The sequence below is a fragment of the Myxocyprinus asiaticus genome, chromosome 46, assembly GCF_019703515.2.
Source record: "Myxocyprinus asiaticus isolate MX2 ecotype Aquarium Trade chromosome 46, UBuf_Myxa_2, whole genome shotgun sequence".
NCBI lineage: Eukaryota > Metazoa > Chordata > Actinopteri > Cypriniformes > Catostomidae > Myxocyprinus > Myxocyprinus asiaticus.
The window spans coordinates 11,337,399-11,364,282 of NC_059389.1; the positions used below are offsets into that span (position 1 = coordinate 11,337,399).

The 26,884-nt window shown below is 39.8% G+C and overlaps 1 protein-coding gene across 1 annotated transcript in view; it reads left to right on the forward strand.

Moving 5' to 3' along the window:
• Positions 1 to 26,884, forward strand: part of LOC127435624 (SH3 and multiple ankyrin repeat domains protein 2-like) — a 158,109-nt gene that overhangs the window by 11,972 nt on the left and 119,253 nt on the right. The window contains exons 4-9 of the mRNA XM_051689219.1: positions 2,248 to 2,319; positions 5,448 to 5,556; positions 7,021 to 7,172; positions 11,334 to 11,501; positions 12,915 to 13,031; positions 23,971 to 24,048. Coding sequence (XP_051545179.1) covers positions 2,248 to 2,319; positions 5,448 to 5,556; positions 7,021 to 7,172; positions 11,334 to 11,501; positions 12,915 to 13,031; positions 23,971 to 24,048 — 696 coding nt within the window. The remainder of the gene's footprint in view (positions 1 to 2,247; positions 2,320 to 5,447; positions 5,557 to 7,020; positions 7,173 to 11,333; positions 11,502 to 12,914; positions 13,032 to 23,970; positions 24,049 to 26,884) is intronic.

Consider the following 26,884-nt stretch of genomic DNA (forward strand, 5'->3'; position numbering starts at 1 on the left):
GCACAGAGGTGTTAAGCGAGATGTTTGTTTTACACTTTTGGGATCTGTTGGACCATGTTTGCAGCCTTGCGGAAGTTGAAAACCTGCTGCAGAGATGGAATGCCAGATCCAAGAACCACCCCTCAACCCATACCCTGTTTCGCCCCGGGCACTTCTCGGGCTTCACGTTGCCGTAAGAGGAGGAATCTCACGGATGACTGCCATGAGGCGGTGGCCGTTCCCACAGCAGTGCTTCTGACCATCCAGAAGGGGGGGGGGGAGAAGGGCTGTTCCCCTGCTGCTGCCAGTGTCCTCGGCCACGGAGGCCATTCCCTTGCCGTTGCCAGCATCCTCTGCCACGGAGGCTGCTCCCCTGATGCTGTCAGCACCCTCGGTCACAGAGGCCATTCCCCTGCCAGCAGCGCTTCCTCTCCTGATCACGGAGGTTGGTATGCTTACCATCTCATACCTGGTTACTGCCCTCCTGTGTGTTTGGGCTGCTCACGTCTCCATGCTTCCCCCAGCGGCCGCTGCCCAATCTGACCCTTCGCCAGCAGCTGCCGCCCAGTCCAGACCCTTGCCAGTGGCCGACGTCCAGTCCGGTCCCTAATCAGTGGTCGCCACCCAGTTTGACCCTGCTCCTATCCCGGAGCTCCTGCCGGACCTCATCTCGGTTCCTCAAGCCGCCTCCCAGGCCACCGGACCGCACTCCTGGCCTCCTGACACTGCCCCCTACCTGGACACTCCTCCCAGGCCACTGGACCCCGCCTCTGACCTGTACCCTCCTTCCTTGCCTCCTGACACTGCCTCCTACCTGGACCCTCCCTCCAGGCTTCCAGACCCCGTCCCATACCTGGACCCTCCTCCCAGGCCACTGGACCCTGCCTCTGACCTGTACCCTCCTTCCTGGCTTCCTGACACTGCCTCCTACCTGGGCCCTCCTCCCAGGCCACTGGACCCTGCCTCTGACTTGTACCCTCCTTCCAGGCCGCCTGACCCTGCCACCTACCTGAAGCATCCTGTCAGGCCGCCTGACCCCACCCCTAATATGGAGCCACATCCTTGGACTTTTTTGTTGACCCCCACAACCCCCCCCCGTTAATCATGTTTTTTGTTTACTGTTTTTGTTTCATGTCTGTCTTCAGTGATAACCCCACCCTCACGTTTGCCTTGTTATTTGTCTGATTATTAGTTTATTTGTTTCACCTGCCCTCCTCATTATCTCCTTGTTTTCTCCTCTGTTTAAGCTCCTCTTGTGTTCTGTCCTGTGCCAGATTGTTTTGTGTGTTGGTCCTTGCCACTCGATCTGTCTAGCTCTGGTTTCTGATTTGGTCGGTCATCTTTGTTTGCTTCCAGTTTTTTCAGTTTCTCTGTTTTGATTAATGTCTCTCCATTGTGAGTTTTTGTTTCTGTTTTCAAAGTTAGTTCAGTTTAGTTATTGTTGATTTTCGGTTTTCTCTCCATCGTGAGAGTTTTGTGTTCTGTTTTGTTATTTTCAATAAAAGCCCATTCATTGTCCTTTTGCATTTGGGTCCTCTCCTCTTCACGCTTGATAGCGTTCCTGACAATCCTGATTAAAATATGCCCAAACACAACATAATATGATAAGTACATCTTGAAATATTCCTCAAAGCATGTACATGGAAAGACGATGCACAAAAAGGCACTCAACGCACATTGTTTGTGTGTGCATGTGCAAATGTTCGAGGACTTTGTGTGTGCAAACTCACATCCACATACTGTATGTGGTTATCTAAAGGATTGGGATGCTCCTGAACACTTAATATTTCTGTATTTTGTAGCCTAATCAATTCATTTCCAATGGCCTGCCACTTTAGACTGGGAACACTACAGGTGTAACAAAGTTAAATAAAACCAATAACATTTTATGAAAAAGATCTAAAAATAAATTGCGTGTTCAGATGCCCTGTATGAACAAAGTAAACTGGATGAAATAAACTACAGTTTTCAGAAAAAGAAAGTTAATCGGTCAGATTGACCAGAACACAATATAAGGGTGAAAGGGACATTGCCAGAAGACACTATCTTCTTTTTTGAAGTGAACTGTTAAATTCAGGGCCAGCGCTAGCTATAGGCAGAGTAGGCAATTGCCTAGGGACTCTTCCAAATCCGGTCGCACTCTCTGGACGGACGGTGAAATGCTCAGTTGTATTAGTTGTAGTTAGTTAACAACTATTACTTTAAATGACTACTACTGTTAATGTTTTCTTGCTATCATAAATTATTATCTCCATCTATATTTTGCAGTTTCGTTATAAGAGCAGAGTGTACCAGCAGCCAAACGTCAACGAGAAACAGATTGAAAAGCTCCACACGCAGGTGAGACATTTTGCATTATTATAACATTTGCTTTGACATATGTAGATTAGCCTACTATGCATATTTGTCAAAAAAGCGTATGTCTATTTTTTGACACCCAGGTGGTGGTTAACCTGTTTTCCGTAATGATAATTGACTATTTAACATACATATAAAATTAAAGCTATTTGCTTAATTGCGAGCAGGAGAGGGTTTCTTGGTATACGTCTGTTTAAACAGGAAAAAGAAACATAAAAGATCACAAAATCAAATTTTTTCTTGCTAGGAGAGAATATCTAACACACAACATTCATTTTAGACTGTGCTGATAAATAATGCAGCAGACCGGTGCATTTGCATATGTTTTGGACTTAGAAAAACTTTGCGATCAAGATGGTCATTGATGTTCACGTTTTAGTGTTTTCAGCCTGTTTTTGCACTGGTCAGGTGGTTTTGAGGTCTTTCATTGAGGCTCTTCCATGACCAACCCCATCCCCCCCCCCCAAACTGCAACCCTGAAGCTCTGAACCAAGTTTTTAATTGCCTACTTCCTCTAGCACTGCGTGTCCTGTGCTGAGCTGTGTCTTCGAGTTTATTGCGCAGACAATTTATCTGCAGTCCCCACTGCTTCCCTCTGCATTTAAAACTCTCCCTCTCATTGCACTGAGCTTTCTAGCTCTCTTAATAAGTTATTATATTGAAGCTTCGCAAGTCGCTTGGGTTTTGCTAAGGATGACGTAAGAACATCCTTTGTGTACGCACTTGTTTCGGGAAGCCACGTCCAAAGAAATAATGTTCATCCTTCTTCAGATGGAATTTCAATGCATTATTGGTAGTTGTAGTACAGGATTCACATGGGTGAATGCTTGGAGGGGTTTGCTTTTAAAAATAGTCTGACTACACTATTATAAGTGAAAAAGTTACTTGTTACCTTAAAGGAATGGTTCACCCAAAAATGAAAATTCTCTCATCATATACTCACCCTCATGCCATCCTAGATGTATAAGACTTTCTTCTGCAGAACACAAATGAAGATATTTAGAAGAATATCTCAGCTCTGTAACAATGCTAATGTTAATTAAGTTAATGGTGGCCAAAACTTTGAAGCTCCAAAAAAACATAAAGGCAGCATAAAAGTAATCTATAAGACCCCAGTGGTTTAATCCATGTCTTCTGAAGCGATCTAATTGATTTTGGGTGAGAACAGACCAAAATATAACTAATTTTTCACTGTACTTTTAAGGAGTGATTTCTACCTGATCCGACCCTTTAAAAAGACTTTTGCTGGAATAACCAAAGGTAGTATGTTTAATTCAGGCATATTAAAGGATAGTTCTCCCAGAAAAGGACAATTTTGTCATTATTTACTCACCCTCATGTCGTGCCAACCCCATATGCCATTCTTTCTTCTGTGGTACAAAAAATACACTTTTTTGAAGAATATCCTGGCTGCTCTTTTCCATATAGTGAAAGTGAAAGGGGACTAGGGCTGTCAAGCTCCAAAAGAAAAAGCAGGAAAAAAAGTAGTCTACTTTATATGACTCATTCACTATTTTCCATGTCTTCTGAAGCGATATGATAGCTTTGTGTGAGGAACACATATTTAAGTCTTATTATTATACTGTAGCTCTTAAAGGGATAGTTACCCAAACATTCACTCTTTATTTACTCACCCTCATGTCATCCCAAACTCAAATGACTTACTTTCGTCTGTGAAACTCAAGCAAAGATACAGTATTTTGAAGAATGTACCAGGTGTTCTGAAAGTCAATGGGGTCCAAATCTTTCAAGCTCCAAAAAGGACATAAAGACAATATTAAAGTATAATCCATACAAAGCGATATGATCACTTTGGATGAGAAACAGATCAAAATTTTAACTCTTTCACCTAGAAGTATGTGAACTAGCTTCACTCATGAATGCACCAAGGAGACTTCAGATGTCAAGATTTATAGTGAACAAGGACATACATTTTGGTCTGTTTCGCACTTAAAGCTATCGTATGGTTTTAAAAGACATGGATTAAATCGTATGGATTGCTTTTATGCAGACTTTATGATTTTTCAAAGCTTGAAATTTTGGAGCCCAGTTTTGTCTTTCATTGTATGGACAAAAACATCGTACATTCTTCAAAATATGTTCATTTATGTTCATTCACAGAAGGAAGAAAGCCACAAGAGTTTGGAACGATATGAGTGTGAGTAAATTATGAGAGAATTATCCTTTTTGGGTGAACTATTCCTTTAAATCAGACATGGAGCCAATGTCAATGACATTTGATCGTTGGACAATCAAAAACCAGTGATGTCATATGGACCACATTCATGGTACTTTTATGGTGCTTTTTTGGTCATTGGAATTTACTTTACTTGGGTAAACTGTTCCTTTAAATAATATTTTTGACTCAGTTCATTTAATGTTACCACAAGAAGTGCATGTTAGGTTACATGACAAAACACTTTTTACAGTGTTGTCATTGGGAATGGTGTTGAACACAGGATAACATCTTTGTAGTTAGCCTAATGGGTTTAAAGTCATTTGCTGCCATAGGCTGATGCTAAAGTGTGAATTATTGAAAGCTAGCAGTGTTCGGATGGAATTCAAAGGTTTAATAATGCAAACACTTAATATTTTACGCTGGGTAATAATATATGGCACTTGCCACACTTGTTTTCTTGGCCTCATATTGGAGACCATCTTCGATGTGTATATTTGTGTCTGCTGTCCGTCAGGGGCTTATCTGTGATGATCTGTGATTGTTATATGGCGTTTCTCCCCAAGTGGTCTCTTGCTATCTCTTTGCCTCGCCAGAGGCAGCTGTGGTCTCTCTCTCTCTCTCTCTCTCTCTCTCTCTCTCTCTCTCTCTCTCTCTCTCTCTCTCTCTTTCTTTCTCTCTCTCTCTCTGATGTCCCTGTACTGGGAGCTGCTCTCCTATCTATTTTTAACCAGCCTTGTATCGCAGCATGTGTGTCCCAAAGATCTCAACATGAGAGGAAGTGAGCAGAGACCCTTTACACTCTTGTCAAATGGTCTGTCTTTTCCTTCTTTTGTTCCTGTCCCTTCTCTTCCTCCTCAATCATTAGACATTACATTATCTTTTTATGCTAACCTCATCTGATCTCTCACTCTCTCTATCTAACTCTTTTAAGGCCAACCTGAGGAAATTTATGGAATACATCCAGCACCATCAGGTGGACAAAGTCGCCAAGATGTTGGAGAGAGGGTTGGATCCTAACTATCATGATCCTGAAACTGGTGGTAGGGGATAAACTCCTTCCTCCTACTTGACAAAAATGACAATTCTGGCATAATTTACTTACCTATATATTGTTCCAAACCTAGGGTTGGACAGTCTCAGTCTCCATATGTTTTCACTGTATGGAAAAAAAACCCTGAACTTACACACATTTAAAAACTCACAGCTTTAAAATATGAGCTAAATCTTATTTTTGTTTTGCTGTATGACCTGTTCTCCTGAATTTCAATTACAGCAATCAACAGTTTTCTTGTCTGTTTAAGCTTTGGGGCTATGCATGTTAGATGTAATTTACTTTGACAGACCAGATATTTCAGGAGGTTTTTTGAATGATTTCTTTACTGCTCCATTAGATCATTTTCTTGTTTATCGATTTCGTTAAAACATGACATAATTTTTTACATTACAGGTTATATTTAACATATTTACTCATTGAAGAAATATTCAGAGTTCAATGCAAGTTAAACTCAATTGACAACAGTTGTGGCATAATGTTGATAGCCACAAAAATTTGACTCATCACTCTTTTTCAAAAATCACGGTTACAGTGAGTTACTTACAATGGAAGTGAATGGGGCCAATACACATCCATTAAAATACTCACTGTTTCAAAAGTATAGCCTCAAGACATAAACAATATGCATGTAAACATGATTTAAGTGTGATAAAATCCCTTACTAACCTTTTCTGTGTAAACTTGTATCAAATTTTACAATTTAGTTGCCATGACGACGTAACCTAAAACCCTAAAATGGACTTAAAAACAACGATTTTAAGAACTTTACAGCTCAAATAATACATGAGTTTTAAAATAAGGATTAATGTTAATGCTTTTATAAAATTAAAAGCTTTACATTTCTGCATTTAAACCCTCCAAAAAATTGGCCTCCATTCACTTCCACTGTAAGTGTCACACTGTAACCTCGATTGTTTTCTTTCGTTTTTTTAAAGAAAAGGAGGGACGAGTTGAAATAATTTTTTGTGGCAATCAGCATTATGCTGCAAATAATGTTGATTGATTTATGAACACTTATATTGTTACACACCACTTAATACTAAATGCTAACAGATACGATAGCCACTATTTAATATCTTTTGTAAGTTGTTTTCAAAAAACTATTCACAATAATATCTTTAATTTAGAATTGTTCATGCTTCAAGTCATTTCTTTTAATGTGTGATGGAAAAGATGGACATTGTTTAGATCTTTTGTTCTCTGGCATAGAAAGAGTTAACCATTTGAATTGGAAAAAAGAAACCCTAATACTATCAGCTTTCAATATGTACAGATTAAGATTGATAAAATAAAAATGCTAATATTGGACAATACCATTTAAACATTGGTATATCATGCATCCCTAATTATTGTTTTGATTAATTGTAATAAAATTTCTTGAGTAATATCTTATATCTTTTATAATGAGTGACTTAACCTTTAATGCGTTTTTTGTGCATCTGGTCCACAGAGACACCACTAACCCTTGCGGCCCACCTGGACAATATGGTCGAAACTATAATGGCATTGAAAAATGGTGGAGCTCATTTAGATTTTCGCTCTCGTGATGGAATGACTGCACTCCATAAAGCAGCCAGGGCAAAGAATGAGATAGCTCTTAAGGTAATAAATGACCTCATTCCCAGTGGCGGTATGAGTTTATAGCTGTGCTGGAGTGATCCTCTTCTTTGATTGTCAGTTTGGTATTATACAGTAATGGTATCAGATGGTAATACTATGGTACTCTTAGATATACACCACAGCACAATCTTTTGTACATGGTACTCTAAAGTGCTTACAAAAATACCACAGTAAACAGATGTTGTTGTTACTAGTTGTTGCTGAAAAGAATTCGACAAAATGACAAACAATACATAAAATATAGATTCACAGTTTCACTTACAAACTAAACACCAGGCGTTCAAAGATAAGACGGTTGACTTCTGCTGAAAATAACCAGGGTTGACAAACCAAAAACTAAAAATGACCTGCAAAATGACAGTGCGAAGCCACATTTTCCATACAGCAAGTACCGCTCACTTTTATTGACAGTGGAGGATGATTTACGACTAGCTGTGTTGGTTATTGAACCACAGATTGGCGCAAAGTGCTCTTTGAATCAGGCTCAGCCATCACACTAAATACGGTAAGTAAAGGTGTATGTATTTTATGAATCGGTATGTGTATGTCGTGTATAACCTAAGTTATATCATTTAAATAGTATGTCAAGTAGTATATCATGGACAGGGTTGGGGAGTAACGGAATACATGTAATGGGATTATGTATTTAAAATACAAAATATAAGTAACTGTATTCCACTACAGTTACAATTGAAATCATTGGTATTTAGAATACAGTTACATTCAGAACGTATTTTGATTACTGAAGAGATTACTTTACATTTTATTGTCATTTGTTTCATTTAATATTTAGTCCTTTCAGATGGAAAACATTTATACATATAAATGATGCGATCCAAAGTGCATTTGAACAGCGGTGAAACACTTTCTTATGATGTGTTACATTCATACGAGCAGACAGAGAAGTACGTTTGAAGTAAGTTTGGAGCAGAAGAAATAGAAATAAACCTTGTGTAAATTGTCAGCTTTATGCTAAATGCTATTTCTAGCCATTTTACATGCACATGTTACCAGGCACGATCAAATTTTTTTATCAAGAAAATTCACCTTCAGTTCATAATTTCTTTTTTTCTAGTAAGATCTTTGATATTAGGGCAAAAATTGTATTCTTGATAATAATGTTTGTATTGTTTTCCTGTAAAAATATTTAAAAATCCTTAAAACAAGATTAATTTGATTTATCTTGTTTTAGAAACAACACTGCATAAATATTTAAGTTTTTCAGAGAATGTATTTTTAACGTGTATTTTGTCTTACTGTACTGGCAGAGTTTTTATAGTCAAAACAAGTGAAAAAATCTACCAGTGCTGAAGAAGTAATCCAAAGTACTAAGAATACGTTACTGACCTTGAGTAATCTAACTAAATACACTATATTGCCAAAAGTATTCGCTCACCCATCCAAATAACTGAATTCAGGTGTTCCAATCACTTCCATGGCCACAGGTGTATAAAATGAAGCACCTAGGCATGCAGACTGCTTCTACAAACATTTGTGAAAGAATGGGCCGCTCTCAGGAGCTCAGTGAATTCCAGTGTGGTACTGTGATAGGATGCCACCTGTGCAACAAGTCCAGTCATGAAATTTCCTTGCTACTAAATATTCCACAGTCAACTGTCAGTGGTATTATGACAAAGTGGAAGTGATTGGGAATGACAGCAACTCAGCCACGAAGTGGTAGGCCACGTAAAATGACAGAGCGGGGTCAGCTGATGCTGAGGCGCATAGTGCGCAGAGGTCGCCAACTTTCTGCAGAGTCAATCGCTACAGACCTCCAAAGTTCATGTGGCCTTCAGATTAGCTCAAGAACAGTGCGTAGAGAGCTTCATGGAATGGGTTTCCATGGCCGAGCAGCTGCATCCAAGCCATGCATCACCAAGTGTAATGCAAAGCGTCGGATGCAGTGGTATAAAGCACGCCGCCACTGGTCTCTAGAGCAGTGGAGACGCGTTCTCTGGAGTGACGAATCACGCTTCTCCATCTGGCAATCTGATGGACAAGTCTGGGTTTGGCGGTTGCCAGGAGAACGGTACTTGTCTGACTGCATTGTGCCAACTGTGAAGTTTTGTGGAGGGGGGATTATGGTGTGGGGTTGTTTTTCAGGAGCTGGGCTTGGCCCCTTAGTTCCAGTGAAAGGAACTCTGAATGCTTCAGCATACCAAGAGATTTTGGACAATTCCATGCTCCCAACTTTGTGGGAACAGTTTGGGGATGGCCCCTTCCTGTTCCAACATGACGGTGCACCACTGCACAAAGCAAGGTCCATAAAGACATGGATGAGCGAGTTTGGTGTGGAACTTGACTGGCCTGCACAGAGTCCTGACCTCAACCCGATAGAGCACCTTTGGGATGAATTAGAGCGAAGACTGCGAGCCAGGCCTTCTCGTCCAACATCAGTGTCTGACCTCACAAATGCGCTTCTGGAAGAATGGTCAAAAATTCCCATAAACACACTCCTAAACCTTGTGGAAAGCCTTCCTAGAAGAGTTGAAGCTGTTATAGCTGCAAAGGGTGGGCCGACGTCATATTAAACCCTATGGATTAAGAATGGGATGTCACTTAAGTTCATATGCGTCTAAAGGCAGATGAGCGAATACTTTTGGCAATATAGTGTACGTTACAAATTACATTTTACAGCATGTATTCTGTAATCTGTAGTGGAATACATTTCAAAAGTAACCCTCCCAACCGTGATCATGGACCTTAGCACACTTTTTTTCTAAGTGAATTTTGGGTTGAGGTGGGGGTGGGGCACAGGTTCCTTTTACAACTGAGGAGGGCACATGTCCTTAAAGGTTGAAACCCCCTGCATTAAAACATGGTGGGTGTGTTTGGTGGCTGACATTTTCAGAGGGTCCTGCGCATTTTAGCACAGTATGTGGACTTTTCAGATGGTCTCTTATCTACTGTACGCAAATATCACGGTTAAATTAAGGATCTTGAACAATTTTGCCCTATAGCAATCGGACCACCTTAAATACGGGACAAAATGCGCCCTGTATTGATTCGATACAGGACGTATCATTTCATCTTTACATACGGGATGATCCCATATTTTATGGGAAGGGTGGCAACACTAAGTACATGCCCCCCCCCCCAATAAAACATGGTAGCCTACTAACATGGTACATGTCAGAAAAAAGTCCATTACAAAATAAATACCCTCACAGTACAAAAATGCTATGCTAGGCACAGTATAGTATGGCACCATAGCATTTTTGGTGCTGTGATGGCACTTTCTTGTTAGTGATGGTAGTAACATTGTACCATATCCAAAAACCATAGTACCATATTACTTTTTGGCTCTTTTTTGTGTTATCTAGTACAGTGCAGCTACAGAAATGTATTATTGTGTCAATGACTCTGCTGTGTCTTATCTTACTAAGAGTACTGTATACGTATCTCTCGGAAAGAGTGAACATTCTTTGAAAGTACACTGCACAAACTAATTTATTATTTAAAAAAGTAATTGGTAATTCTGTTATTTAAGGTTTTTTTTTTTTCAATAATTATTTCATCACCATTGCTTTTTATCCTTGACAACAATTGGAAATCTAATACTGCTGATGTACTACTTGTTTGCGCCCTCAATTGTAAAACACAATTTCCTCTGTGCTGCTGAACTCACAGTATATTACTTGCCATTTATAAAGGCCTCTTCACAGAATCTTAGTTTGTGTCACTACAAAATGTTAGAACCATAGATTTCCTCATTTAGTTACTGGAGAGCCTGGGTTATGTAATTTTAGAGAAAGGAAGAAAGTGCTTGTAGTCGTTCAGTCATGAAACCGCTTGGTTGGGTAAAGATTGGATGACAAGTTTTAAACCTGTACATATTAATTCCAATGAGACAGTTTAGCCCCAAGACAGAAATTGCGTTTGCTAAGTGTGATTGCGTTTGCGATGCATGTTTTGTATTATTAGATTTGGTTACATGCATATGTATAGCTTTATGCTTTACATATTTACATTGCATATTCGCAGAGTTTTTTAGTGCAGTGATTCCCAACATGGGGAAACATTTTTATTACAATTTTGATCCAATAATATGGTGTTTTTTATGTAACTGCATTGTTTCGTACCACATTTCAGTGTATTCTCTTTTCCACTGGAAACCTAATGCTAAGACTTTTTTCTTTGCAGACTATGTTAGATTTAGGTGCATCTCCAGACTATAAGGACCGACAGGGTTTGACTCCACTCTACCATACAGTTACTGTAGGGGGAGACCCCAGCTGCTGCGAGGTACTACTGTGTGCCCACGCCAGTGTCGGAAGCCATGATGAGAACGGCTGGCATGAAATCCACCAGGTGGCGCTGTCTTTCACATTATTATCAGTAGTTAGTTGGCGACAATCAGTAAAAAGGGTGTGAACTTGCTCTTTTTTTAAAGGCTTCTAAAAAGCCTTCTTTTGGCTAAAAACCCAAACATCATTTACTCATCATCAAACCATATGATATTCTTTCTTCTGTGGAACAAAAAATGAGATGTTCGGCAGAATGTTAAGTCTCAGTCACCATTCAATTCCATTGTTCAAAAAAAGATGCAAATGAATGGTGACTGAGGCTAACAGTCTGCCTAACATCTCCTATTGTGTTCCACACAGAAAGAAAGTAATACGGGTTTGGAGCAACAGAGTAAATGATGACAGAATTTTTTGTGCGAACTATACCTTTAAGAGTCAAAAACAGTTGGGGTTATACATATATGTATAGGGGAGGTAAGTTAGTAGTTAGTTTTTATAAAGAGGTTATAAAATTGCTGCAGTTTTGTATGACAGCAGCTTTGTTCAATTAATAGACAAGTGGCAAGATCAAACTAGTTTAAAATGGACCAATCAACATCATCTGTTGTGACGGCGTACTGACATCTAGTGTTGTTACAGGTGGACTGCACAATGTTATTACCCTGTCAGTCAAATTATTTCTGTGATGTATTTGATCTCTCTATTCAAGGGAAAATGGAAAAGAAGGATGTATAGTTTACTTTTATACACAGATTCTTTGAAAAATATGAGATGACTGTACTGAAGACTTAATGATGTTTTTATGTTTCAAAGGACTTCTACATCAGTCGTACTGTATACATTTTTAAGACTCTCAAATGCTTTTCTGTACACCAGCAGAAACTGTTACAAATTCTGTTTTTATCCTCATAGAAACTGTTTAATATATTGCCACAAAAATTACAGTGGCCCCAGAAAGTACTTGGACACCTTTGGACAAATAAGTCACACTTAAAAATATCTGAATGCCACTTCAATAGATACAAATTACTAAACTATGTGGCATCTGCAAACAAATGATGCTAGAGCTTTTCTCAGAACTAACTAACAATTTTCTTAGCCATTTTATTTACCAACAGGTCTCAAGGTCATTTAGTGCGTGGATGCATGAATTCATGCATGAGTTCCCCTCAGGTTCACACAAGTATCTTAGCAGAGTAACCCCAGGTGTAGTTCAGCACATTAACTACAGTATGGACATGTTCCACTAAAGTCTGACAAGGAGAAAGTGCCCAAATAATTTTGAATTTGTTTTATCATTTGGAACCTAAACTTTTTTGGTGATATTTCTTTAAAAGAAATGCCATTGGTTTGATATTTTGTTATATAATGCAAAGAAATGTAATACATTTTAAGTGGCTTAAGTGTACAGATATTTTTTGGGGGTTACTGTATAGTATAAACAATAAAAAAATAGTTGTTCCTGTTTGTTTATCAGGCTTGTCGATATGGCCATGTCCAACACCTGGAGCATCTTTTGTTCTATGGAGCGGACATGAGTGTCCAAAACGCATCTGGGAATACGGCTCTCCATATCTGTGCCCTGTACAAACAGGTATGTAATCACACTGCACCTTTAAAAAACAAAGTCAGCTCTATTTAAACAGTCGATAAAATAAGGCTATTGGCGTCATTGAACAGATACACTATCAATAAGAAAATATTACAAGACATTGTTTTCTCTTTCCTGGATCAATAACGTTTTGAGGTGAAAATCAATGGCATGGGGCCAGAGAGCTTAGATTGAGGGCAGATGTGATTCTTTTGAGGTGAATGCGTGGGGCTGATTTATAACTAGTAGCACCTAATAAACATGCAAAACAATTTCTAGAGCAAAAAGTTTTCCTAAAAAAGTATGGCAACATATGTGGACAGAGAGACTAAGTTGTGAAATTTTAAATAATACAAGCTAAAGAAAGTATGATTTTTTTTTTTTTTTTTTTTTTTTTTTTTTTATTGTTTATTATGTTTCCAAGAGTGTAGGTTATTCATGTTTTAGCATAATTAATTCTGATTCAAAGTATTGGCCAGCATCATCCAATCACTGCCAACCATGTTAAAATAAAATTATACATTAAAAATTCTTATAAAGTAAATTATAAAGTACTGATTAACATTGTCCCATGTCTGCCAAACATGTTGAAAGGTCTAAACATCATCTGCAACCTGAAACGGAACTTTTGAAAGGATGTTTGGATTGAATGCACTTAGCTTCATAGAGAGCTATAGGATGATCCCTTGCTCCCTATCTAGTGAATGACTTAACCTCCAGTGTGCTGTCTTTCTGCACTGGTCTCAGAACAGTTCGAAATGCACCTTATTTTCATTCTAACTCCATATAAGGCAATGAAAGCAAACATTTTCAGCTTTTGGATGAATCCATTTTTTCTCAATGTGCTAATGCACAGTAAATATAGGATTTCTTAGAAGAAAAAAAATTGCTAAAGTTAATGTACATTGTGTTTAGCAGTGTGGCCTTTTACGATAAATCGCAAAAATAAAAAAAAAGGCATATTGGATGAAACTAGAGACTCTAATCTTTTGACTCAAACAGGTTTCAATGTAAAAGCGTAATTAAGTTTCTTACCAGACGTAGTTTTGCTGGCGTTTCTCCCAAAGACAAACTCCGCTGTGGTCAGCGCAATGTTGTTTTGTCACATGACTTCATGTATCAAATGTTTAACCCTGTACTGAGATCAGTCAGTTTAAATGTATTTAAATTATGCATTGCGTAAAAAACACGTTTGCCACAATTATGCGCACCCCTAGAAAGGACATGTCTATATTGTCTCCCCGCATGGTGAGAAGGATGGTTCGAGTGGCCAAAAGTTCTCCAAGGATCACAGCTGGAGAATTACAGAAATGATTTGGGTCTTGGGGTCAGAAAGTTTTCAAACTACAATCAGAATTCACTTACATCACCACAAGTTGATTGGGAGGGTTTCAAGAAAAAAGCCTTTGCTCTCATCCAACAACAAACTCAAGTGTCTTCAGTTTGCCAGACACTACTGGAACTTCAAGTGGGACTGGGTTCTATGGTCAGATAAAAAAAATAGAGCTTTTTGGCAGCAAACACCAAATATGGGTTTGGTGCACACAGAGAGGTAGCCATATGAAAAAGTACCCCATGCCCACGGTTAAATATGGTGGTATATTTTTAACGTTGTGGGGCTGTTTTAATGTTAGGAGTCCTGGACATCTTTTTCGGATATATGGCATCATGGACTCTATCAAATACCAACAAATAAAAATACAAAAATAAAAACCTGACTGCCTCTGCCAGTAAGCACAAAATGAGCCATAGTTGGATCTTCCAGCAGGACAATGATCCAAAACAAACTTCAAAATCAACAAATAAATGGTTCCCTGAACACAAAATCAAAGTTCTGCCATGGCCATCCCAGTCCCCTGACCTGAACCTCATAGAAAACCTGTGGGGGAAACTGAAGAGGAGAGTCCACCAACGTGGACCTCTGAATTTGAAGGATCTGGAGAGATTCTGTATGGAGGAATGGTCTCAGATCCCTTGACATGTGTAGGAGAAGACTCAGAGCTGTTATCTTGGCAAAGTGAGGTTGCACAAAGTATTGAGTAAAAGGGTGCAATTAATTGTGCCACACATATATTTGACAAAAATATTTGTTTTGTGATAAAACTTGTGTTTGCAATTGTTTGATATCCATTAGAGGATATATTTTTGTGAACATTTTTAATGAAAGATCAAAAGGATAAACAATAAAGACATGTTTTTCACAGCCTTCTTTGCCATATTTCCGGACTCCGGACTCAAGATGGCGCCGAATATGGCTGCTGCGTTGTGAGCTCCGACTCAACATAGCAATGTTTTGTTTGTTTTGTTCACAATTCTTATGTTGTTCGTCTTGGATGTTGTCTGCCTTATTGTCTACGACAGACAAACACTTTTGGACATTGGTTCAGCGATCTCACACCGAAAACCGGACTTCACATTCCTCAATGCCGACCCGCTGTTTACAAACACGCAAGCAGAGCCCTTTGTCTGGGCAGCACGGCCGCGGAAACGCAGGAGAAAAAGGGGAAACAGAGCCGGCGTTCTCATCAGAGTAAGACGCCGTGCTAATCGACCCCCGCTACCCACTATTCTACTGGCAAATTGTCAGTCTCTGGATAACAAGCTCTGCGAGCTGAAAGCGCGGATCTCTTTCCAACGAGAGACGAGGGACTGCTGCATTATCTGCCTTATAGAAACTTGGATGTCTGCGGAGATTCCAGACTCAGCCATTGAACCCGTGGGGTTCTCCGAGCACCGAGCGGACAGAGCGAAAGACCTCTCAGGTAAAACTAGAGGAGGTGGTGTATGTTTTATGATCAACAAATCCTGGTGTGATCAGAGGAACGTACATTCCATCAAGTCTTTCTGTTCTCCTGATCTGGAATTTCTTATGCTTCTGTGTCGACCATTCTGGCTACCGAGGGAATTCACAGCGGTCATTATCACTGCTGTGTACATTCCCCCACAAGCCGACACAGACCGGGCACTCAAGGAACTGTATGGGATTATAAGTGAGCAGGAAACCGCGCACCCTGAGGCCGCGTTCATTGTGACCGGGGACTTTAATAAAGCCAGTTTAAAATCAGTCGCACCAAAATACCACCAGCACATTAGTTTCAACACACGAGGGGACCGGGTTTTGGATCATTGCTGCTCTCCGTTCCGGGATGGCTACAAATCCCTCCCCCGCCTACCATTTGGCAAATCGGACCACTCTTCCATTCTGCTTCTGCCCGCTTACAGGCAGAAATTGAAACAGGAAGCACCCACCCTCAGAACGATCCAGTGCTGGTCGGACCAATCAGACTCTATGCTACAAGACTGTTTTGATCACACGGACTGGGAGATGTTCCGGTCCGCCTCTGATGACGACATCGAGCTTTACGCTGATAGCGTAATGTGTTTCATCAGAACGTGCGTAGAGGAAGCGATTCCGACCAGAACTGTACGAATCTATCCGAATCAGAAGCCGTGGATCAATAGCGATGTTCGCGCAGCACTTAAGGTGCGGACCACCGCTTTTAATTCCGGGAACGCGTAGGAGCATAAACAAGCCAGTTATGCCCTCAGAAAAACTATCAAAACAGTAAAACGCCAGTACAGGAGCAAGATTGAAGGACAGTTTAACACCACCAACTCTAGAAGCATGTGGCAGGGAATTAACATCATCATGGACTTTAAAGGGAATAAAAACTCCGCCATGAACACCGCTGCCTCTCTACCGGATGAGCTAAATACTTTTTATGCTCGTTTCGAGGGAAATAATACCGCCCTCGCAGAGAGAGCTCTCGCGGCCGAAGCTGCAAAGGTTAGTTCGCTCTCCATCTCCATAGCGGATGTAACCCGATCCTTCCGACGGGTGAATATCCGCAAAGCCGCGGGCCCAGACAGCATTCCGGGCCGCGTCATCAGAGCGTGTGCGAACCAGCTGGCTGGTGTTTTTACGGACATTTTCAACCTTTCCCTCTCTTTGTCTGTAGTCCCCACATGCTTTAAAACATCCACCATTGTGCCTGTACCAAAACAATCAAAAATAACTTGCTTAAATGACTGGCGTCCTGTTGCTCTGACCCCCATCATCAGCAAATGTTTTGAGAGACTAATCAGAGATTACATCTGCTCTGTATTGCCACTCAATCTTGACCCGCTGCAGTTTGCTTACCGCAACAACCGCTCCACTGATGATGCCATTGCATCTACAATACACACTGCTCTCTCCCACCTCGAAAAAAAGAACACTTATGTGAGAATGCTGTTTGTAGACTACAGCTCAGCATTCAACACCATAGTGCCCTCCAAGCTAGATGAGAAACTCCGGGCTCTGGGCTTAAACAGCTCGCTGTGCAGCTGGATCCTAGACTTCCTGTCAAGCAGACGCCAGGTGGTTAGAATAGGCAGCAACATCTCCTCATCACTAACCCTCAACATGGAGCCCCGTAGGGCTGTGTTCTCAGCCCACTACTGTATTCCTTGTACACACATGACTGTGTGGCAACACATAGCTCCAATGCCATCATTAAGTTTGCTGATGACACGACGGTGGTAGGTCTGATCACTGACAATGATGAAACAGCCTACAGAGAGGAGGTGCACACTCTGACACACTGGTGTCAGGAGCACAACCTCTCCCTCAACGTCAGTAAGACAAAGGAGCTTGTGGTGGACTTCAGAAGAAAAGACAGAGAACACAGTCCCATCACCATAAATGGAGCACCAGTGGAGAGAGTCAGCAGCTTCAAGTTCCTGGGTGTCCACATCACTGAGGAACTCACATGGTCCGTCCACACTGAAGTCGTTGTGAAGAAGGCTCATCAGCGCCTCTTCTTCCTGAGACGGCTGAGGAAGTTTGGAATGAACCGCCACATCCTCACACGGTTCTACACCTGCACTGTGGAGAGCATCCTGACTGGCTGTATCTCCGCCTGGTACGGCAATAGCACTGCCCACAACCGCAAAGCACTGCAAAGGGTGGTGCGAACTGCCAAACACATCATCGGAGGGGAGCTTCCCTCCCTCCAGGAAATATATACAAGGCGGTGTGTGAAAAAAGCTCGGAGGATCATCAGAGACTCCAGCCACCCGAGCCATGGGCTGTTCTCACTGCTACCATCAGGTAGGCGGTATCGCAGCATCAGGACCCGCACCAGCCGACTCCATGATAGCTTCTTCCCCCAAGCAATCAGACTTCTGAACTCTTGATCTCCCACCATCAAAATACATCAGCACTGCACTTTATTACCCTTACTCTTATATCTCACACCGGACTATTATAAATTATATTATTATTATTATATTATGTTCTCTCTTAACAACTGACTATCAACCGACAGCCTGAATGTCAATACAGTACAATACTGTACATTCTATATATATATATATATATATATATATATATATATATATATATATATATATATTTTATATATATATTTTTTTATTTTTAATTTTTATTGAATAATGTGTATCTACATAGTAAAAAAAAAAAAAAAAAAAAAAGAAAACAGCGTATTGTAGTATACTGTACAGTGTATGTTGTTATTTGTATATTGTTGAGTGTAATTATGTGTATAACAGATGTTTAAATTGTGTTGTGTTAATTTGATGTTACTGTAAATTGGTATATGTCTCATCACTGTCACGACTGCTATGTTGATCGGAACTGCACCCAAGAATTTCACACACCATTGCACTTGTGTATATGGCTGTGTGACAATAAAGTGATATGATTTTTTTTTATTTGATATTTACCAAGGGTGCCAATATTTGTGGCCACAAATGTAAATGGCAATCATGGCTTGCTGCTAATTACACTGTCCAGGAGTCACCATTGTGTCCCATTATGTTTAGAATAAATCCCAAAATTAACTGGAATCAGCTGGAATGTACATTAGCATTAGCTCCAGCATTCAGTGTTTATGAATGGACAATTACGTTCAAGATATTAAGAGGCCAGGCTGATAATCACCTTATGTTTCCTCTGTGGGAGATCCAGTTTGCTTTGTCTGCTCGGGGTCACAGCATGAGCACCATTGTCTGCCAGAACTGCTAGCGCTAGTGGCATTTTTAGCCCTGTATATAACAAAATATTCCTGCAGTATATTATTTGGAGCAGTGGCCTAGCAGTTAGCATACATGCTACAACATGTTGAGTTGTGATGCTTATATCAAAGAATTTTAGTTTGAGTATGGCTTGCATTTCCCCCTCTTTTCCCCATCGTTTTGGATGGTGTGGTGTAGCTCTGGTAATCGTAAGGTTGCTGGTTTGTTCCCATCCAGGAATGAGCCATGATCCTCCAAAATGGACCTTATTTAGAGTAAATGCAAAAGTTGATGTGTGTCATTTATACACTGTTAAGATACTTTTTTCCAATTGAATGTAAATAAGCCATTTGTGGGTTGATTCCTCCTAAAGTGTATCCATTTTTTGTCCACTAGAATTTTTTCAAATATTTTCAATGTTTCATCAGCTGAATGTACACAACAGTACAACTTATTAACAAACTGTGCATCTATCCCTCACAGCCTTTTTTCGTTTGTGTCAAATAGGCCATTTACCTTGACTGAAGTGTTTGAGCAAGGCACATACTCCCAGGTTGCTCCAAGGAGACTGTCCCCTAATAAGTTCATTTTGTTGTTGTTTAGTTTAGTGATAGAACTAGTGGAAACAATTTCCACCAGCCCTCATCGTTTCATACTAAATCATGTTCTTTTTAGTTAGAAAGATGGCAGGTGGGATTTATTGATTATTGGAAGCATTCAAGGTGAGTAGTCACATATGATGCATTATGTATCTCTACATTCACCCCGTGCTGACCAGTGGGGACATTATTTGTCATTAATGATTGGCTGCTGTGAGTTGTTATTAAAGTGGATGCTCTGCTGGCCTTTGATGAAGGATCTCATACTGTGAGCTTCAGGGCCAACCCTAGCATTTTGGGGGCCCTATGCAGATTTTCAAAATGGGGCCCCCTACTTACTGGTACACCTAACCAAACACACCCAACATCAACAGCTAAGCAAGCTTAAACTGTGCAAACAAACAAGTTGTTTTGTTCAAAATATAAAGATTAAAAATGCAAAACTATCAACTGTACTGTAGTTTATTAGCTTTAGCTTTATTTGCTTTATTAGTTTATTATGTAGGTATAACTGCTTCAGAGGTTCAAAAATTAAAGAATAGAATTTTTTTTTTAGCTAACCAACAATCACAACTTAGAAAATATAGCTGAAAGCAGCAATTACAGGGCCAAGCACTGAAATGGCAAGCATTGCACATTATTAATCACAACCCAAAGATCACATATGACATAAAGCACAAACACACAAAACATTACACATTGCCTCAGGATGGATTTGAACCTACAGAGCCACAACATTGACAGTCACCAAAGGGACGTACCAAGCATAGAGCAGTCACAGCCAATCATCGTAGTCACCGTAATCAACTTCATAATCATGTAACTTTGCAACAAAATAAAAATTTGATTGGAGAGAAGCCCAGCAACCATTTAGTAAGCCCAATGCAAAGATCTCTGTAACAACTGAAATTTTAATTGCGTGATTTGTCAAGGTGGGTATTTGAACCCACAACTTTTAGAACCATAAACCTGTGCTTTAACACACTGAGCCGCTCAGTTGACATGTCAGATTAATGGTAAAGAGACTTTGGAAGTTTAGTGTCAGCACACACGTGTGGATTATCTTTTGAACTATAGGTGGCACTGTCTCAATACTCAAATATTAAATACTCAATACTGCTTATACATTTTCTTTTAAATCTGACAATGCTTTTAAAAGATATATCACGTTTTAATCAAATTAAATGTGGCGGACAGTATGGCTGACATGAGAAAAATTCATGATTTTAGGATATATGGATCAAAAGTTATGACCAAAAATAGCAATGTTTTCTTGTGACCCATAGGTGGCGCTGTCTCCAAACTTTGTATGAGCCCTCATATCATGGTTCTGATGAAGCATACCAAGTTTTGTTTTGATAGGACAAACCGTTGCCAAGATAAAGCTTCACATTCAGTTTTACATCAGCCTCGTTAACTTTGTGCTGCCGTAACTTTTAAACAAATAAAAAAATCCATAGTAAAAAAAAGTAAATTCTTTACTATCATTTCTGTGCGGCTTGGTCTGGAGATTATTTTGAGCCATTGTTTGGACAAATTGGACAAAGTTTGAAGGATGTGAAACTTTTAAACTGTAAACATCATTTTCCAAGATGGCAGCTACTGTATTGGGTGGAGTTATAAAGTATGGGGGTACATTTGAAATATTAAGAGGAGAGTAATCAAAAATAATTTTGTTTCTAGGACAAATGGTTCAAAAGATACACGCATAAGAATATTGAATTTTTGGACTGGTGGTGGCACTATGGAGTTTGTCCTAGAGGTCCCAAATTTGCTATGGGGACTACTCATGACCACCCCTATCAGTGTGCCAAATTTTTATCATTTTCCTACGAACAGTTCTATGGGCTGCCATAGACTCCCATTGGGGAGGAATAATAATAATAATAATGGATACAATAGGGGCTACGCACCTTCAGTTCTTGGCCCCTAATTAGAAATTAACTAATAAAATTGTAAGACTGTGCAAATAAATAAGTCATATTAATGTTGCTACACCAGTTCTTAAGTGAACAGAAGCAGGGACTAAAAACAAAATTATTTTCATTTTGGTTCGTTCTGAGCAAAAACAGTATTTTTTCATTCCGGTTCAGAAGTTCCGCAGCCTCTTTTCCAAATGGTTACCAGTTAATAATGTTCTTTTTAAAATAACTGTACTCTGCGCTAAGGGGTGGGTGAAATACCAATTCTCGCAAGAGAAACAAGAGACCTGGTCTGGAAAAACAAGCCCAAAATTAGCCACTTGCCTCAGCAAATTAAGCAAAAATAAGCAATACATTTTTTCCTATGTGGTGGATTCATCAGCATAGAAATTATAACAAGCAGTTTTAGTTAAGTATAATTTTATTTACAGATCTGCTTCTGAGTCAAAACCTGGCTGCACCAAATCTGTTTTAATGCATCATGTCTAACGATAATTCAGTGAAGACTTGGAAACATAGTTTTTACCTCTAATAATATTTCCCTTGTATCTGGATTAGCCTTGCATGTATATGTGGTCTTTATACGTAGTTGTTAAAAAGGTCTACATTCAGAGAATGTGACATCCACAATGGGCAATTAGAAATGTGTGATGCAGCAGTTTTCTTCAGGATAAAAGCATATGTTTCATTTTTTCGGGCAACATGAAGTGGTGAAGTTCCAAACATTTACTGTTATAAATCCTTTGGTCTTTAGTTTCATGAAAAAATTATCGGAACAAAATTAACCGGTTATAACCGGTTACTAGCATTTAAAAATAATGTTTTAACTCTGGAACAGTTGAAAATCACTTTGTTCTGGTTTGCGGTTACGTTCTGCTAAAAATGTTGTTCTTTTGTTTTCGTTCCTTGAACCGTTTTTAGTCCCTGAACAGAAGTAAAATGTACATATTTATTTATTTAAAGAAAAGACATAAAGATATATTTTTCATTGTTTTGACAGGTTCTTTTGAACAATTGACATGCATATAGACAGGCTGTGTGCTCAATGCTATTTACATTTAGTGCAAATAATTATCACGTGGTAGGGGCTGCTGTGTTGCTTATTAGGTAGGGCCGGCACTGGTGAGCTTTAATTTGTCTTTCCTCAGAGCAAAAAATATTTAAAAAAATATCTTAATCACTACCACCCCTGGAGTCACGAGTTGGAATCCAGGACGTGCTGAGTGACTCCAGCCAGGTCTCCTAAGCAACCAAATTGTCCCGGTTGCTAGGGAGAGTAGAGTCACATGGGGTAAACTCCTCGTGAATAGCGTGAAGCCCCCACACGCGCTATGTCTCCACGGTAACGCGCTCAACAAGCCACGTGATAAGATGTGCGGATTGACGGTCTCAGACGCGGAGGCAACTGAGATTCGTCCTCCGCCACCCGGATTGAGGCGAGTCACTACGCCACCATGAGTACCTAGAGCGCATTGGGAATTGGGCATTCCAAATTGGGCAGAAAAAGGGGAGGAAAAAAAAACAAAAAACATATCTTAATCAGAACCAAATTGTGTATACTGTAGACTTGTTTCCAGAAAATATATCTTGAACTAAGTTTATTTTTCCCATAGGTAAATTGTTTCTTCAAGGGCAGTCAAACTCAAAACCCCCAAAAAGTTTGTGATTTAACCAGTTGCGCCGATCCGTCACCAAGTCAACAAGGAAGTTGTACCCGTGCCAAATGCAGGCCAGTGATATTTTCATGTGCAGGAAATAGAAACAGCATCCTCACATGTGATTATGTCTCATACAAGGGCTGGCAGCAACTGCGAAACTAGTATTAGAAGGAAGGTAGGAGGAAAAGGCAACAGAGGTGTGTGTGTATATCTGCTTTTTTGAGTGTGTGTCGGTTTAGTGGTGAGGCATTCCGTAGGTGGGCTGTTGAATCCAGCTGGATATAGTGGGCTGGAGAGCTACAGAGCCCTGGCACTACAATCTTTTCTCTCTCCCTCTCTTTCTCTGTCTTTCGTTTGCACAAACACATTCACACATGCACACATTGCTGCAGACACCCCCTCTCCTCTCTCTTTGGGTGTTGACTTTGCTGTAGCTTCACATTTTTACACTTGAATTGGAGTCCACAAAGCTGAGGGAGAAGTCTGTCACTTATAAATGAAGAGGATTTGAACAGGGTGAGATGGGATACCTCATGATGTGTCTAATATTGGTATAAGAGGGTTTAGAAATGGAGACAGTAGAACATTTTTTGGTTTACAGATTACGCTGAGCTTGAATAGATAAAAATATCACAGTTTAGAGTTGGATCAAATTGAATCAAACAAAAAGAATACAATAGAGTGTGATATTTAAGACGAGTTCTGCAAGCCCTTCATTTCTGTATCATCTCCTTGTCTCTTGAAGGAAAAGTGTGCCAGGGTTCTTCTGGTTCGGGGAGCCAGCAAAGACGTCAAGAACTACCGAGGACAAACACCCTTTCAGGTACGAATACATTTAAAAGTATTCATTGTCAATGCAGCAACATGTTGCCTAATGCATCTGAACGATAACTGTTCTATTTACAATTATTTCAAATGAGCTTGGGTCTACATTTGAGCACTGAAGTGTATTATATTTTGTTGGTTTAGGGCTGAAAAAAATACAATGATGATTTGAGCAAAGTTAACTTGGTCTGTTTATTGTTCGCAAAGCACTTAATTAGACAGAACATAACATGAAAGTACATGCATTATGTAAGACAGCACTCGGAGAACAATGAGTAAGCTTGGGGGTAATTAATCATTTTAGAATGTTTGTTTTCATAGTTTGGAATCATTAGATAATTAGGAATTACATTTTGGGTGGAATTAAGCATGTCAAATCATTAAGGGCAATTGTTGTTGGATTATTTAAAAGCAGCCACATTGGATTTATTAATAAAAATCTTTTGTTCTCTGGTCTGTTTACTCAGAGAATTTCTTTCCATAATGTCAGGTTGTGACATTCAATAGCTTTTCTGACAGCAATGGACGTGATCCAAGTCTGTGGTCACTGGCTGATGTCAAAATTGCTTTTACTGTTTAGTGGCCCTCAATAATTGCTGTAATTTGAATGCCAATAGTCATTAATTCTGATTATTAGATGATTTAGTATATATATGATTGATTTTGAATGAGGATGTTTTAGATACAATATTAAAAAGCCCTCTTCTTATTACTTTTTTGGATAATTTTGTAATCCGTTATAACGAGAATGACTGATAATCCTAATCCTAATCTTAACTCATATCAATATCATAATGAACTGAGTCATTAAAGTTTCAAAGATGGCAAAATAACACGTACAGTAAACCCTCTTAATGAAGAACACGCCAGCATCAATACTGTACTAGCCCACCCACAAAATGTAGGCTTAACCCTTTGAAATGCAACCTCCTTGACACAACTAACTGTAGCCTTTTTGAAATTCACTGCAGTTACATCACTTTTGATTCTTAATGCAGAGATGTTTGCTGCACAAAAGCCTTTTTTACAAAGTAGTATTCAGATTATGCTTAATATTTAAGGACTGTTTCCTATGCAATGTACAAAACGGAAAACACTCTGCTCGTATTGGTGCTGTGACAGTACTCATATCGGTGGTTGTTTGTGCCTAAAGGAAATAGTTTTTTGTTTTTTTGTTTGTTGTCAAGATATGACAACAGTTGCTGCCTTCAAGTTCTCCTGGGAAGTTCGTATTTACGAGCTTGAAAGACGTAATTAAATATGATCATTTCGATGCAAATACCATAATTTCCACATAACTTGAAGTACACTGAAATAATCTAATCCCAAACCTTGAGTAAATATGATCATTCCGACAATCCATTGGCAAACATCCAAAAAAAAAAACTGAATAGAGCTGAGATCATTTCGTTTTGCAGTCTGTAGCACCATTACCCTAGTCTACTCTAGATTTATTGAGCATTTCAAGTCAAACATTAGGAACATTCGGAGTTTAAGGTCTGTTGGGTATTCACTTTTAGCCTTGTTGTGTTAGATGTTCGGTTTACAACCTCTAAAGCTTCAAACTGACCCTGATCACTCCAAACCTGACGTAGGAGTGAAGTGTTTATGTAATGTACATATCAGCGCTCCTCTGATGCGTTGTTTAATGCGCTGTATTATTCATCTCATGCTGCTAAAATCATATTTCACGCCTCGGCGGCCGCTCAATTACAACTCATTTAAGCAGCTCATGAAACTTCAGGCTCTGCGCTGGATCACTCCCATTCGCCTGGTTAAACAGAACTTCTCTCCAGCAAGAACTGAAAGTGTGCTGTGACTCGCGGCCCTCTATTCAATTTGTACAAATTATATTACCTCTCTCTCTCTCTCTCTCTCTCTCTCTCTCTCTCTCTCTCTCTCTCTCTCTCTCTCTCATATATATATATATATATATATATATATATATATATATGAAGAAATATTTGTTTTAAGGTCACTAATTAAATAAGGAAATGTGTGACAATGACCATGTTAACTTTTTTTGTACAAAAAGTCAGATTGATTTTCTTCCATTAAATCACATAAGATGCCCTTAGGAACATTCTCAATATATCATGTTGTGATAACATGGTGTGACAGATCTCTAGTTCTCTTCTTAAGGAGGAAGCGAGGGCTGGGTAAATGTCCAACGTAAGACTTTATTTTATACACTTTTCATTGTCACAACAAATGGTTTACTTTACAGCACAACAAATAAACACACAGCTCAACTCTGCTGCGTGTCTCTCTCTCTCTCCTCCGGCGGTTTGGATTGCCCTTTTATCCCTCTCCAGCTCTCAGTGAAACACAAAACAGCTGTTAGAGGTGATTTCCCCACAGGTGTCAGTTCTTACCGTTCTTCCTCTCCCTGCCTCGCTCTTCACAGACGTCGCTCAGCCACGCCCACATTACCAAATACCCCCATCGCTCGACTCAGGCCTGTCACTTACTCCTTCCCCCCATTTCTGGAGATGGAAACAGCCATCTGCGCCCCCGGCCTGTGGACCACCTCAAACTTAAAAGACTGGAGAGCTTGATACCAACGGGTAATCCACGCGTTGGCATTCTTCATGCGATGGAACCACTGGAGCGGGGCACGGTCCGAACAGAGGGTGAAAGCACGCCCCAATAGATAGTACCAGAGGGTGAAGACCACCCACTTGATGGCCAAACACTCCTTCTCCACTGTGCTGTACTTAGTCTCCCTCAGCGAGAGCTTACGACTAATGTACAGCACAGGGCGCTCCTCCCCCTCCACTATGTGGGACAGTACCACTTCCACCCCCATGTCCGATGTGTCCATCTGCAAGATA